The 12926-nt window shown below is 39.5% G+C and overlaps 1 protein-coding gene across 1 annotated transcript; it reads right to left on the bottom strand.

The window, feature by feature from the left end:
* Positions 1-335: 335 nt before the first annotated feature.
* LOC110538493 (forkhead box protein D2-like) lies at positions 336-4455 on the bottom strand. The gene has a single exon (XM_021625344.2). The coding sequence runs from the start codon at positions 4133-4135 to the stop codon at positions 3173-3175; it is 963 nt and encodes a 320-aa protein (XP_021481019.1). The 5' UTR covers positions 4136-4455; the 3' UTR covers positions 336-3172.
* Between the last annotated feature and the right edge of the window lie 8471 nt (positions 4456-12926).

Below are 12926 nucleotides of genomic sequence, written 5' to 3'. Positions count from 1 at the left end.
CAATCATATAGAAAATGTATGGGCAGAACTGAAAAGGCGTGTGCGAGCAAGGAGGCCTACAAACCTGACTCAGTTACACCAGCTCCAGCTCTGTCAGGAGGAGTGGGCCAAAATTCACCCAACTTATTGTGGGAAGCTTGTGGAAGGCTACCCAAAATGTTTGACCCAAGTTAAACAATTTAAAGGCAATGCTACCAAATACTAATTGAGTGTACGTAAACTTCTGACCCACTGGGAATGTGATGAAAGAAATAAAAGCTGAAATAAATCTTTCTCTCTACTATTATTCTTATTTCACATTCTTAAAATAAAGTGGTGATCCTAACTGACGGAAGACAGGGAATTTTAACTATGATTAAATGTCAGGAATTGTGAAAAACTGAGTTTAAATGTATTTGGCTAAGGTGTATGTAAAACTTCCGACTTCAACTGTATATGTGCCGAGGCCTGACGATGCTAGTATAATCAATGAAGGCACTGGCTGTCCCAGAGTTTACACTTGATCTATTTTCTAATTTACCTGAGTTCTGAGATGAATCATGACTGACCCCATAATAAAAGATGGCATTACGGCTCTGACACTGTTATCATACAGTCTCTGTTCGATACATGGGCTAAAATGACCCATTGGTGGTATTTTCAGTTTTCTTTCAAGCAGATAAGTATCATTCGAACACTAAATATTTACTGTCAGATGATACGAATCTCATGCTGGATCTATTAAGGTTACTTCACCACAATTCCCACCACACTGTTTAAGATTATCAATAGCAATAATAAACGTTTAGTGTTTCATGTGCAGAAAAATATATGACCACAAAAAGGATCAAATAAACAGTGTGACCCAGTATGAGCGAGTCTGTACATTTCCTGAATCAAACTTATTCCTTATTCAAACGGGGACCCACAAAGAAAATCATTGTGTATTTCTCTCTCAGTCAAGCAACTTAACAATTCGCCATCAGGCAACAATCTTTTATATTTATTTAACTCCTTCAATGGGTGCCAAACGGCATTAGACTGAATTGGATATTGTACTTCTATCCATCAGCCCTTTTCAAAAGCTTTAGAGTAGTCATCAATCTAAACTAGACTTAGAGTAGAATGAAATAAATACTTTCCTCCCATGAAAGCTAACATTATTTTCATCCTGTCATGTTCAGTGTAACACAGCACGGTCTGGCATAGAAGTAAAAGAAAAACACACAATAAATCTAAACAAGGACGTTAAAAAGAAAACAACAAATATGGTTAATTATATAATTCAACATTTACATGAATAATCTGTCTCAAATACTCAATCTTCATTATAATCCATGAGAAATGTCTGTTCCTTTGGGTTGAAACAGTACTAGAATCATCTCCAATGTGGCTCCAGATATTTTAAACGATATTAAGAGGCTAAGGAACCCTTTATATTCCTTTTATGTTTTGTTCCTTTTATGTTTACAAATATATAGCATGCAGTATCACCATTTTACTTGATTGTGATATCTATCAAGTTATAAAGCTATTTGTTATTAATTACTTTAAAATATTGTTTTAAAACATCCAGAATTCTCAGGGCTTTAATATGGCTTTACTATTCTGACAATGTAATATTGCTTTTATTTTCTGACTAATATATCTATATTCCACGAATCTGGTTCTAGCAAAACCGAGTTAAATCACTTATTGTCGATGTCTATTTAAACACATATTTGAATAAATCCTCAACTGGCAACGGTTCGTTTGTGGTATACCTCTTTGAATAGTAAGCTATAGGCTCAAGCTACATCTCCCATACAAACATATTAAAATATTTATATGAAAAAAATCTTATAAGGAATGCTTTGGAGAGAGACAACCAAATGCGGATTTAGAAATTACCTCATAATCCGACAAGAAAATATGAAGTCTTTGAATGTGCTGTACAGATTTTTTCAATTTTTGGTTTGAGATCGAGCAGGCTGTGTGGAGAATGACGCAAAATCAGGCCATAATAATACGATGTTGAACTAATGGATGGATGTGGTGTAACTCAATTGACAATCTGAAAACTGCGCAGCTGCACAGACCGTTACTTCTAGACATCAAATTTAGAAAGAGCATTCATTTACAATGTGTTTAAGCGTCAGTTTTTGGGGATAAATGGCAAACGACAGCGAGATGCTGCAGAACAACCACATTGAGAGATTTTCATGATATATAAATAATTGCAATAGGGCCTATATCGTAGCCATAAAAAAACGAACAAAAATAAAATGTTTCAATTGTAGTATCAGAAAATCCTCAACATGTAGTCATAACATTCCAGGATACTTGATTTAGAATAGATTAGAGTCAACACAATATTGCATCTCGTTCATGTGATCTTTATATCGTTTGATTCCGCACATCGCTTGATCCTCAGTCCTTGTTTCGAAAGACACTTTTAAAGCTATACCGTCAAAATTTGACAATTATTTAAAGAATTTTATTTGACTTAATATAGGCTTACATTTTTACATGTAGGCCTAAACATCATATCATTGAATAAAATAATATTTTATTATTAGAGAAATGCTAACCAGCCAAACTAAAATGACCCTAATTTTGTAAAATGTTCTGAACATAATTTAACCCACACATCATCTACACACTCAACAACATTTTGAATTAAATGGTTTTCCTGCTGAAAGATGCAATCAAGTCCACTGCGCATTTAGGCCTACTATAGTTTTTTTTTTAAATGCAGCTATATTTCCATTGATTAAAAATATACGCTATGCAATCATCAGTTGTTAAAGGCATCAATTACAGATCTTCAATTGTGCCAACATTGTCAGGTCAGTGACGCAAAGGCATATAAGAAAATGACTGAGTTAAATATATTGTTTTAAATATTTCCCTTTATTTCTTTCCGAATGTAAAAGGAAACTCGTCAGTTAAATATTTGCATTTCAATTGACAAATGTCATTTCATACATTAGAAAGTAAAAAGCAAGATGCTATGAAACATGTAATCAATGCAAGGCATAAATCTACAGCATTCTTAAGAACTTTTCAAATAGGCCTAGATCAACAAGAAAGTCCAACCAATTACCATTTGCCAAATAACTTTTTCCACAAGAGCTTCAAAAATCTCTATCACCTGAGATACAAATAAAAAATGTAAAGTCTGAAACACAACTCAAATATTCACAAGCACTGATCATTTAGCCAGGTCAGAGGTGCTGCGCTGAGTTTGTAATTTCTGATATTCTTGATGCAAACTGGCGAGATGTGGTGACGCCGCGGAGTGGAACAGCGCAGGGGAAGCGTAGGGAGCGCTGGAGGTCAAAGCGGAAGAAAAGGTGGCACAGCGGCTCGGATTGAAGGACCCGATAGTGACAGGCTGCTGTGATTGAAGAAAAGCCTTGGCAGCGAAAGTGTTCCGGGTAAACAGGCTCGACAAAGCCGGTAGCAGGCAGCTAACAGGTGGGATGGTGGGCGCGCATGACGAGTGTGCATGGTGATGGAAGCCGAACGGATATATCTCCAAACTGGGTAGCTGAAGACCCGCTGTGCCAAGTCCATAAGTACTATACAAGTTGTGAAAGCCACTGGGCTCAAGGGGTTGCTCTTTGAGCACCCCGAAACGAAAATGCTGGCGTTTGAACCTCTTCCTTCGACGCAGAAAGCTCCCATTCTCAAACATGTCCGAAGAATTGGGGTCCAGTGTCCAGTAGTTTCCCTTCCCTGGATTACCAGGCTCCCGGGGCATTTTGACAAAGCAGTCATTGAGCGAAAGGTTGTGTCTGATGGAATTCTGCCAGGCAGGGAACTTCTCACGATAATAAACGAATCGGTGGCTGATAAAGTCACATATCTCGCTGAGAGTAAGTCGCTTTTTGGGGCTTTGTAATATGGCCATTGTTATCAAAGCGATGTAGGAGTACGGAGGCTTTACCGACGCCGGGCTTTTACTTGCTGCTGGAGGACGCTTCGATGTCGGTGAGTACTCGTCCCTATCCTCGTCCTGCCCGCTCGAAGACAAAAAAGTGTCAGGTTCATGCACTGCGCTTCTCGCCTCTTCCAAAGGTAAGGACACGAGATGCTCATCTCCGTTATCCCTGAGTCCCTCTCCCACTACGTCAATAACAAAATCTTCCATGGGCTCCAAGTCCAATGTCATAGTCCACGGGCAGAGCCAAAACCACCTGCCCCAACAGGTGGGAAAGGGTCAGTTATTTGAAAGGGATAGATGCTCACGCGCAAGGCTTTGCCCTCTCCATTCACAAAAAAAAAAACAAGCTTAAAATATGTGCGCTTAGCCCCCTCTCACGTTAGTTATTCAAGAGAAAAAAACAATCCTTCAAAAAATCCAAAGCCTTTTTATCTCCAAACAAACATGAAATGGAACAACTTTCTAGCCTCAAACGGAGAAAAGGGAGGCTGAGAAAGTTATGAAGCACCGTGAGACTTCCAAGATGTCCAGCATCCTCTCTCGTTGGTTTCCTGTTGGAACTGTAACGCTATTGGATCAGGTGACTGTGATGTCATGGTTATGATCGAGGAGAAGCTCTTAACCAATCGAAACAAGGCAATCGGTACCAAAGTACCAACCGTTACCTATCATCATCCCATCACTCCAAAATCAACATCATATTTCAAATTCCATTCAGTAAATTACCATTCGTTTAATAAGTGACAACTATAATATCAATATGGTGGGGGAAAATGATGTTATCCTATTAGACCAAGGCCTACTTGTAGATGGCTATTCGAAATATCAAATATATGGAGGAGTAGACATATAGCCGCCCTAGATCATCTGAACTATCACCACATCAATAACACATTTTCAAAAACAAAATGGCCTATAATTGTAATTTCGTGAAGCGCCAAAAGCAAAGATAACTCAGTATACGCTTTCTTTCTGAATAAATAATAATGTCCTACTAAAGGGCGCTTCGAACATTTTTCTCATACAATTTTAGCAACATATGCCCATGTGCAAAACATGGAGGAGAGTATGAATTGAAGTATGAGTATGAATGAAAGGCTACACCATAAAAATGTGCCTAAAGCCTCCATCACACCGACTGATTGATTGTGTTTTGGTACACCAAAAGTACATTCATTTCCAATGGAACGCTGCAATTGGCTTGCAGCATTGTGTTACAGAGGCAGTTGCAGTGCGTTCTGTGTGGTGCATATGTTGGATTTATCGAACATGTGCATCTTATTGTATGCATAGACTGCTTGACAGAAACAGTAGCAGATGGTGAATGTTGAACTTTTGTTGCACACATATCCAGATGATGCAGCGTACATTTTGCCTAAACACTATAGGTGTGATCGAGGCATACATTCTAACATTTTGCACAAATGGCACCGACTAAACAACTCTAATGTAGGGAAGCGTGTTGAGTTAGAAATGTTGAAAATACGAAGTTTGACATGAAGTTTAATCAAATCAAAGTGAGGAATAATTTTTATTAGGTTAATGCTTCTTTCAAGAAATGATGTGCTTTGGAAAAAGGCATAATGGTTGTGAAAATATCACTTCATAAACTACAGCCAGAGGCCCACATTCAAAATTCTGCAATAATTGAAATGCTAGATTAAATCAATCAATCTAGATCGATCAAAAATACATGTGGTAGGCCTATTCGTTTTAGCCAAGGTAAATGAGACAAATCAAAGGAGAGTGAAGATTAACAATACTTGTGTTGATATTGGGGACTTGCAGTGACGGAAGAGAAGTATGAGCAAACTCCATAATCTATATCTACAGTGTCAAAAACAATTGTTGGACCAGTAGGCCTAAGGGTCACCTTCAGAAGGTGTCTATTCCTATAGATAGAGAATCTACGGCGCCTTGCAACTTTTACCATTTATAGAGGGAAATGTAGCCTATAGAAATGTATAGTAGCCTAATTATGCTAATAACATGCTGCTATTATAATAGCAACAGGAATAATATTCGAGCATATTGAAACTAGGCTACTATGCCAATTAAATGTAGCAGCTAGCCTACTTGTAATTTCGTGATAGGCATATGACTAGATCTGGCGAAGGCTTGCTGACATTATTTTTCCCCCATGAGAAGCCTATTTAGCGAGAAGTAACAGGACGGTCATAATGTCAGAAATTACACAATGAGAAAAATTTAATTGATATGACTTATTTTTCATGAACAAGGAAACCATCGGCCTGCTACTCAATTGAAAACACACACCTTTAAATATATAACAGTCCGTAATGACACTGTTAAATAGTCTTTTATATAGGCCTAATAGCCAACTGAGAATAAACTGGTATTATGCTGAAAGTAATAGATTTGCACTTGCCAATCCATAAAAGGAATGCCAGAAGCGGGGGGCACGTTTGTATTGTTCGAAGGCCCTGGGTTGTTTATGTTTAATGATTTAGTTCTTTGTTGGGATTTCCACATTTCCTATTGATACCCCAGGGCAGCGGGCGACTGGGCTGGTGTGGGTGGGCTACGTTACCGACAAAGCTGCAGATGATTTGCCAAATTCATCACGCATGTCTTCAGATTGGAAACAGGTCCAATGCCGTGGCGGAAAAACGGGTTGTGTGGTTTCAATAACAAAAACGGATAATAATAGAAATTCGTCTGAATTTCCACAGATATGGCGCTAAAATGACAATAGCTGGCACGAGAAACATAATTATTTTCTCGTTGAAATGTCTCGTTGAGAAACCAGAGATGGAAATTATCAAACCATCGAAGGCCCTATACTGAGATAGCCTATTGGCTAAGTGACAGTTCATTATAAGAAACAATTGAAAGTTAACGCCCCATCCGATATTGTTATTAGATGCGACATAAAAGATGATGCTGTCGCGTAAAAGTTGTAGTGCATCGTCATATCACATCGTAAATTATAATTAAAGCAGCTTAGTCCTACAAAGAAATAGAGCTAAACCCAAGTGAAATTAACCTGCTGATTAACTTTCTAGTCATTTGAAGTATAGTCGTTCCATTCATTTGTTCTTCAGACCCCAGACTCTCTCTCACTCACAAACACACACGCACACAGTAAATCATTTAAAACTATTATTCTTCAGACATTCGTCTACATATTTCTGTTAAAAATTCTGTCAAAATATCCCTTCAATTTGTAAGCCTGATCAAACTGAAAACAAAAAAATGTAGACTAACAAATGCTTTTTTTTAGGAAATATTGACCAGCACTTCAAAGACTGAGGATGTTTTCTGTCAATTTCACATAAACACCTCTTCAGCTTTATCCACTAAAACCTTGGCAGTGCAGTGTTAAATGACTCAGGCATAATGTGAGAGGCATTGTATATCCTTAATTACTAATTCATCCACATTTAAGGAACTGCTGAGCCAAACAATAGTGATGTAAGAAAATAAATAACGGGAAGTGTGTGCATATGATTTATTCTGTGAATGAGTGAGTGTGTATGCTTGACTCACTCTCTGCATTTAGGAGTGATCCAGAAGAGGTTGGAATTTCATAAATCATCAGGTCAGTCAGTACGTGTTGCTTTACTAGAGTTTTCACCATCGCCTTGATCTGATGTCATTTGTGTGTGCTATTACATGCCTTCAGTTTCAAATAGATTTTGGCAAATAAACAAATATTACATCTCTATGAAGGAGCACATTTCCAAGGAGTCTACGTCAAACTACATGTAAACTACAGAGGACCAAAAGCAATTTCTATTTTAGAATACCTAGTCATGTTGTGTGTCCAGGAGAGACTTTTCTCCAAAAGCGAGCATGACGCCATCTTGTGGCATAAATGAAAAATCACACCACATTCAAAAACACAAGACGTCATCAATTACCACTTAGAGCAGGGATGGGCATCTGGCTGTCCCACCCTTATGTAGGTCCGTGTACCAATGAAAAACTATCAATAATAATAATAACAATATATATATATAATAATAATAATAATACATATATGTATATATACAGTACCAGTCAAAATAATAATTCCAGGGTTTTTCTTTATTTTTACTATTTTCAAATTTGTAGAATAATAGTGAAGACATCAAAACTATTAAATAACACACGTTGAATCATGTAGTAACCAAAAAAGTGTTAAACAAATTAAACATATTTTACATTTGAGATTCTTCAAAAGTAGCCACCCTTTGCCTTGAGGACAGCTTTGCACTCTATTGGCATTCTCTCAACCAGCTTCATGAGGTAGTCATCTGGAATGCATTTCCATTAACAGGTGTGCCTTTGTTATAAGTTCATTTGTGGAATTTCTTTCCTTCTTAATTTGTTTGAGCCAATCAGTTGTGTGGTGACAAGGTAGGGGCGGTATACAGAAGACACATCTCAACATGAACTGTTCAGAGGAGACTGAGTGAATCAGGCCTTCATGATCAAATTGCTGCAAAGGAACCACTACTAAAGGACACCAATAATAATAAGAGACTTGCTTGGGCCAAGAAACATGAGCAATGGACATTAGACCGGTGGAAATCTGTCCTTTGGTCTGATTAATTAAAAAACAAATTATTTTTGGTTCCAACCACCGTGTCTTTGTGAGATGCAGAGTAGGTGGACGGAGGATCCCCACATGTGTGGTTCCCACCGTGAAGCATGGAGGAGGAGGTGTGATGGTGTGGGGGTGTTTTGCTGGTTACAGTGTAAGTGATTTCTTTTGAATTCAAGGATCACTTAACCAGCATGGCTACCACAGCATTCTGCAGCGATAAGCCATCCCATCTAGTTTGTGCTTAGTGGGACTATCATTTGTTTTTCAACAGGACAATGACCCAACACACCTCCTCCACCACCACCTCCTGGATTTAAATGTATTTGGCTAAGGTGTATGTAAACTTCCGACTTCAACTGTATGTACGCCAAGGAACCTAAAACTTTCCACCTTCTCCACTGCTGTCCCATCGATGTGGATAGGGGGGTGCTCCCTCTGCTGTTTCCTGAAGTCCACAATCGTCTCCTTTGTTTTGTTGACATTGAGTGAGAGGTTATTTTCCTGACACCACACTCCCAGAGCCCTCACCTACTCCCTGTATGCTGTCTCTTCATTGTTGGTAATCAATCCTACTACTGTTGTGTCATCTGAAAACTTCATGATTGAGTTGGAGGCGTGCATGGCCACTTAGTCATGGGTGAACAGGGAGTACAGGAGGGGACTGAGCACGCACCCTTGTGGGGCCCCAGTGTTGAGGATCAGCGAAGTGGAGATGTTGTTTCCTACCTTCACCACCTGGAGTCGGCCCGTCAGGAAGTCCAGGACCTAATTGCACAGGGCGGGGTTCAGACCCAGGGCCTTGAGCTTGATGACGAGTTTGGAGGGTACTATGGTGTTGAATGCTGAGCTACAGTCAATGAACAGCATTCTTACATAGGTATGTATTCCTCTTGTCCAGATGGGATAGGGTAGTGTGATGGAGATTGCATCGTCTGTGGACCTATTGGGGCGGTAAGCAAATTGAAGTGGGTCTAGGGTGACAGGTTAGGTGGAGGTGATATGATCATTGAATAGTCTCTCAAAGGACTTCATGATGACAGAAGTGAGTGCTACAGGAGCAATAGTCATTTATTTCAGTTACTTTTGCATTCTTGGGTACAGGAACAATGGTGGCCATCTTGAAGCATGTGGGAACAGCAGGTTGGGATAGGGAGAGATTGAATATGTCTGTAAACACACCAACCAGCTGGTCTGTGCATTCTCTGGGGATGCGGCTAGAGATGCTGTCTGGGTCGGCAGTCTTTATTATTCTACAAAGTCTTTCGAGGGTTAACACGTTTAAATGTCTTACTCAACTCGGCTACAGAGAAGGAGAGCCCACAGTCCTTGGTAGCTGGTCTCGTCAGTGGCACTGTGGTATCCTCAAAGCGGGCAAAGAATGTGTTTAGCTTGTCCTGAAGCAAGACGTCGGTGTCCACGACGTGGCTGGTTTTCCTTTTGTAGTCTGTGATTGTCTGTAGACCCTGCCACATATGTTTCGTGTCTGGGCCATTGAATTGCGACTCCACTTTGCCTCTATACTGATGTTTTGCCTGTTTGATTGCCTTGCGAAGGGAATGACTACTCTGTTTGTATTCTGCCATATTCCCAGTCACCTTGCAATGGTTAAATGCAGTGGTTCGCACTTTCAGTTTTGCGCAAATGCTGCTATCTATACACGGTTTCTGGTTAGGGTAGGTTTTAATAGTCACAGTGGGAACAACATCTCCTATACACTTCTTGATGAAATCACTAACCGTCTCAGTGTACACGTCACTATTATTCGCAGAAGCTACCAGGAACATATCCCAGTCCGCATGATCAAAAAAACAATCTTGAAGCGTGGATTCCGATTGGTCAGACCAGCGTTGAATAGTCCTTAGCATGGGTACTTCCTGTTTGAGTTTCTGCCTATAGGAAGGGATGAGCAAAATTGAGTCGTGGTCAGATTTGCCGAAAGGAGTGCGGCGGAGGGCCTTGTATGAATCCCGGAAGTTGGAATAACAGTGGTCGAGTGTTTTTCCAGCGCGAGTACTACAGTCGATATGCTGATAGAATTTAGGTAGCCTTTTCCTCAAATTTGCTTTGTTAAAATCCCCAGCTACAATGAATCAGGATAAATGGTTTCCAGTTTGCATAAACTCCAGCGAAGTTCCTTGGGGGTCGTCGTGCTATCGGCTTGAGGGGGGATATACGCGGATGTGATAATACGGTCTGCATTTGTTTGTAAGGTATTCTAGGTTCGGTGAACAAAAGGACTTGAGTTCCTGTATGTTATTACAATTACACCATGAGCCATTAATCATGAAACATACACCGTTGCCTGTCTTCTTCCCAGAGAGGTGTTTATTCCTGTCGGCGCGATGAACTGAGAATCCAGATGGCTTGGCCAACTCCGACAGTATCTTGTCAACTTTGTTATGCTGGGACTGAACATTATTGAGTAATATACTCGGAAGCAGTTGGTGGTGTGCGCGGCTCCTAAGTCAGACTAGAAGACCACTTCGAGTCCCTCTTTTTCGCCGTCATTGTTTTGGATCGGCCTCTGGAATCAGTTAAATTGCCCTGGGTGGTGCGAACAAAGGATCCGCTTCGGGAAAGTCGTATTCCTGGTTGTAATGCTGGTAGTGCTGGTGAGTTACCGCCAATCTGATATCCAAAAGTTCTTCCTGTAAAATAACATTTTCTGGGCTATCAAGTGTTTGGTTACTACATGATTCCATGTGTTATTTCATAGTTTTGATGTCTTCACTATTATTCTACAATGCAGAAAATAATAAAGATTAAGAAAAACACTGGAATGAGTAGACGTGCCCAAACTTTTGAATGGTACTGTATATATGGCAGAATAACAGGAAATAAACTTTGGGCACGCAGACTCACTAGCCACTGCAGCCCCTCACGAGTTCCGATTTGTTTGTGGCCCCCACCCCATCAAATTTGCCCATCCCCGACTTAGAGCAATTTATTCATGATTTACCACTTAGAGTAATAGAGCAATCCAACATACTGTGTCTGTTGACTAATACAATAAACTCAGAAATGTGCTGAATAAAAATGTGTACTCTACATTCTACTGTACATTTATTTGTTAAATATATAACAGCAGTCTCTGCCATTAAATAGAATAATGCAAATAATATACCAACATTATCTAAAATAGATTAAATACATTTGTGCGTATGTTGGTTCACACCTACAGTACACCAACATGGCTAGTTTAAAGCAGAAGTAATCTGATGGGGACAAACAGCACCCTGGACATATGATCAGGACCGGCCCTAGCTTGCCTGGTAGTTTTAAAGCAAGTTTTCTGCAATTCTACACATTTCCATGTGTCAGAGAGAACAACTTGCAATTGTATAACACATTTTGTGCAATTCTACTAATTTTACTATGAGGCAGACAGACATTTTTATCACAAATGTCATGCAATTCTATACATTTTGCCATGGTGTTAATACCCACGTATTATACACATTTTCCATTGGGTGGAGAGAATCATATCAGTTTTTATTTCCTGCAATTCTACACATTTTGGCATGACAAAATCAATGGGGGCCCCTTGAAGAACATGGCCCACACGTTTAGATAGCTAGCTAGACACACTTTCCAATCTAAAAAATGTTAGCTGACATGGGCTACAGTAGTTGAGTGACCATGTCAGTGACTGACATAACAATAGAAAAACTGCTGATGCACAATCAAATCACACAGCCCCCTATATATATACAGTATATACAGTATATATATATATATATATAAATCAGTGTGATGAGGTAGTGCACAAACATTTTACTTTTTCACTTACGTTTTCATGTACATAATACAAATGGAAAGTTCAATGTGTTTCTGTGGCATTTTCAACTCCACTGATGTTTTTGTCACAAAAACTGTTGTATTAAATAGAAAATGTGTCTACTCTGGTCTTGGTACATGTACTCTAGCCAACAACTCACAGATAGAGTGAGGGTAGGGTAGTCTACATGATGAGTTTACTATGGATAAGATCGAGAATATTTATATTTGTCAAATGGCTGTCAAGCACTGATCATGTCACCAGAATAAAACCATCTATATTTATTGGAAAGGAACACCAATCTCATCACGGTGCACTTTCACCACCCTGTGAAGTTCATAACTTATTTCATCTGTAGCCTAAGAAACTGCACGGTTTCCCAAGTAGTAGTGGGAGGACCACACACCATATCATAGCGTGACTCCACGTTTACAGCGTTTTCACCACCAGTTCTCGCATAACTAATTTAAAAAGACACAAAATATCCCACCATGTCGAACAAACAAATGATCTGTCAGCAAAATTGTACCGTAACTTCCATTTTTCCATCACAGGCACAGCTGTTGTGATGTGTTTTGTATGTGCGACTTTACTTGTATAACAACTGTGTCTGGAAACGTGGTTAGGGACAGATCAACATTTACTGGGGGGGGGGGGCTGGTACAACTCAAAATAAAAATGAACCCCCC

Source organism: Oncorhynchus mykiss, chromosome 12, assembly GCF_013265735.2.
Source record: "Oncorhynchus mykiss isolate Arlee chromosome 12, USDA_OmykA_1.1, whole genome shotgun sequence".
Classification (NCBI taxonomy): Eukaryota; Metazoa; Chordata; class Actinopteri; order Salmoniformes; family Salmonidae; genus Oncorhynchus; species Oncorhynchus mykiss.
This window is presented reverse-complemented; position numbering and strand designations above follow the sequence as displayed.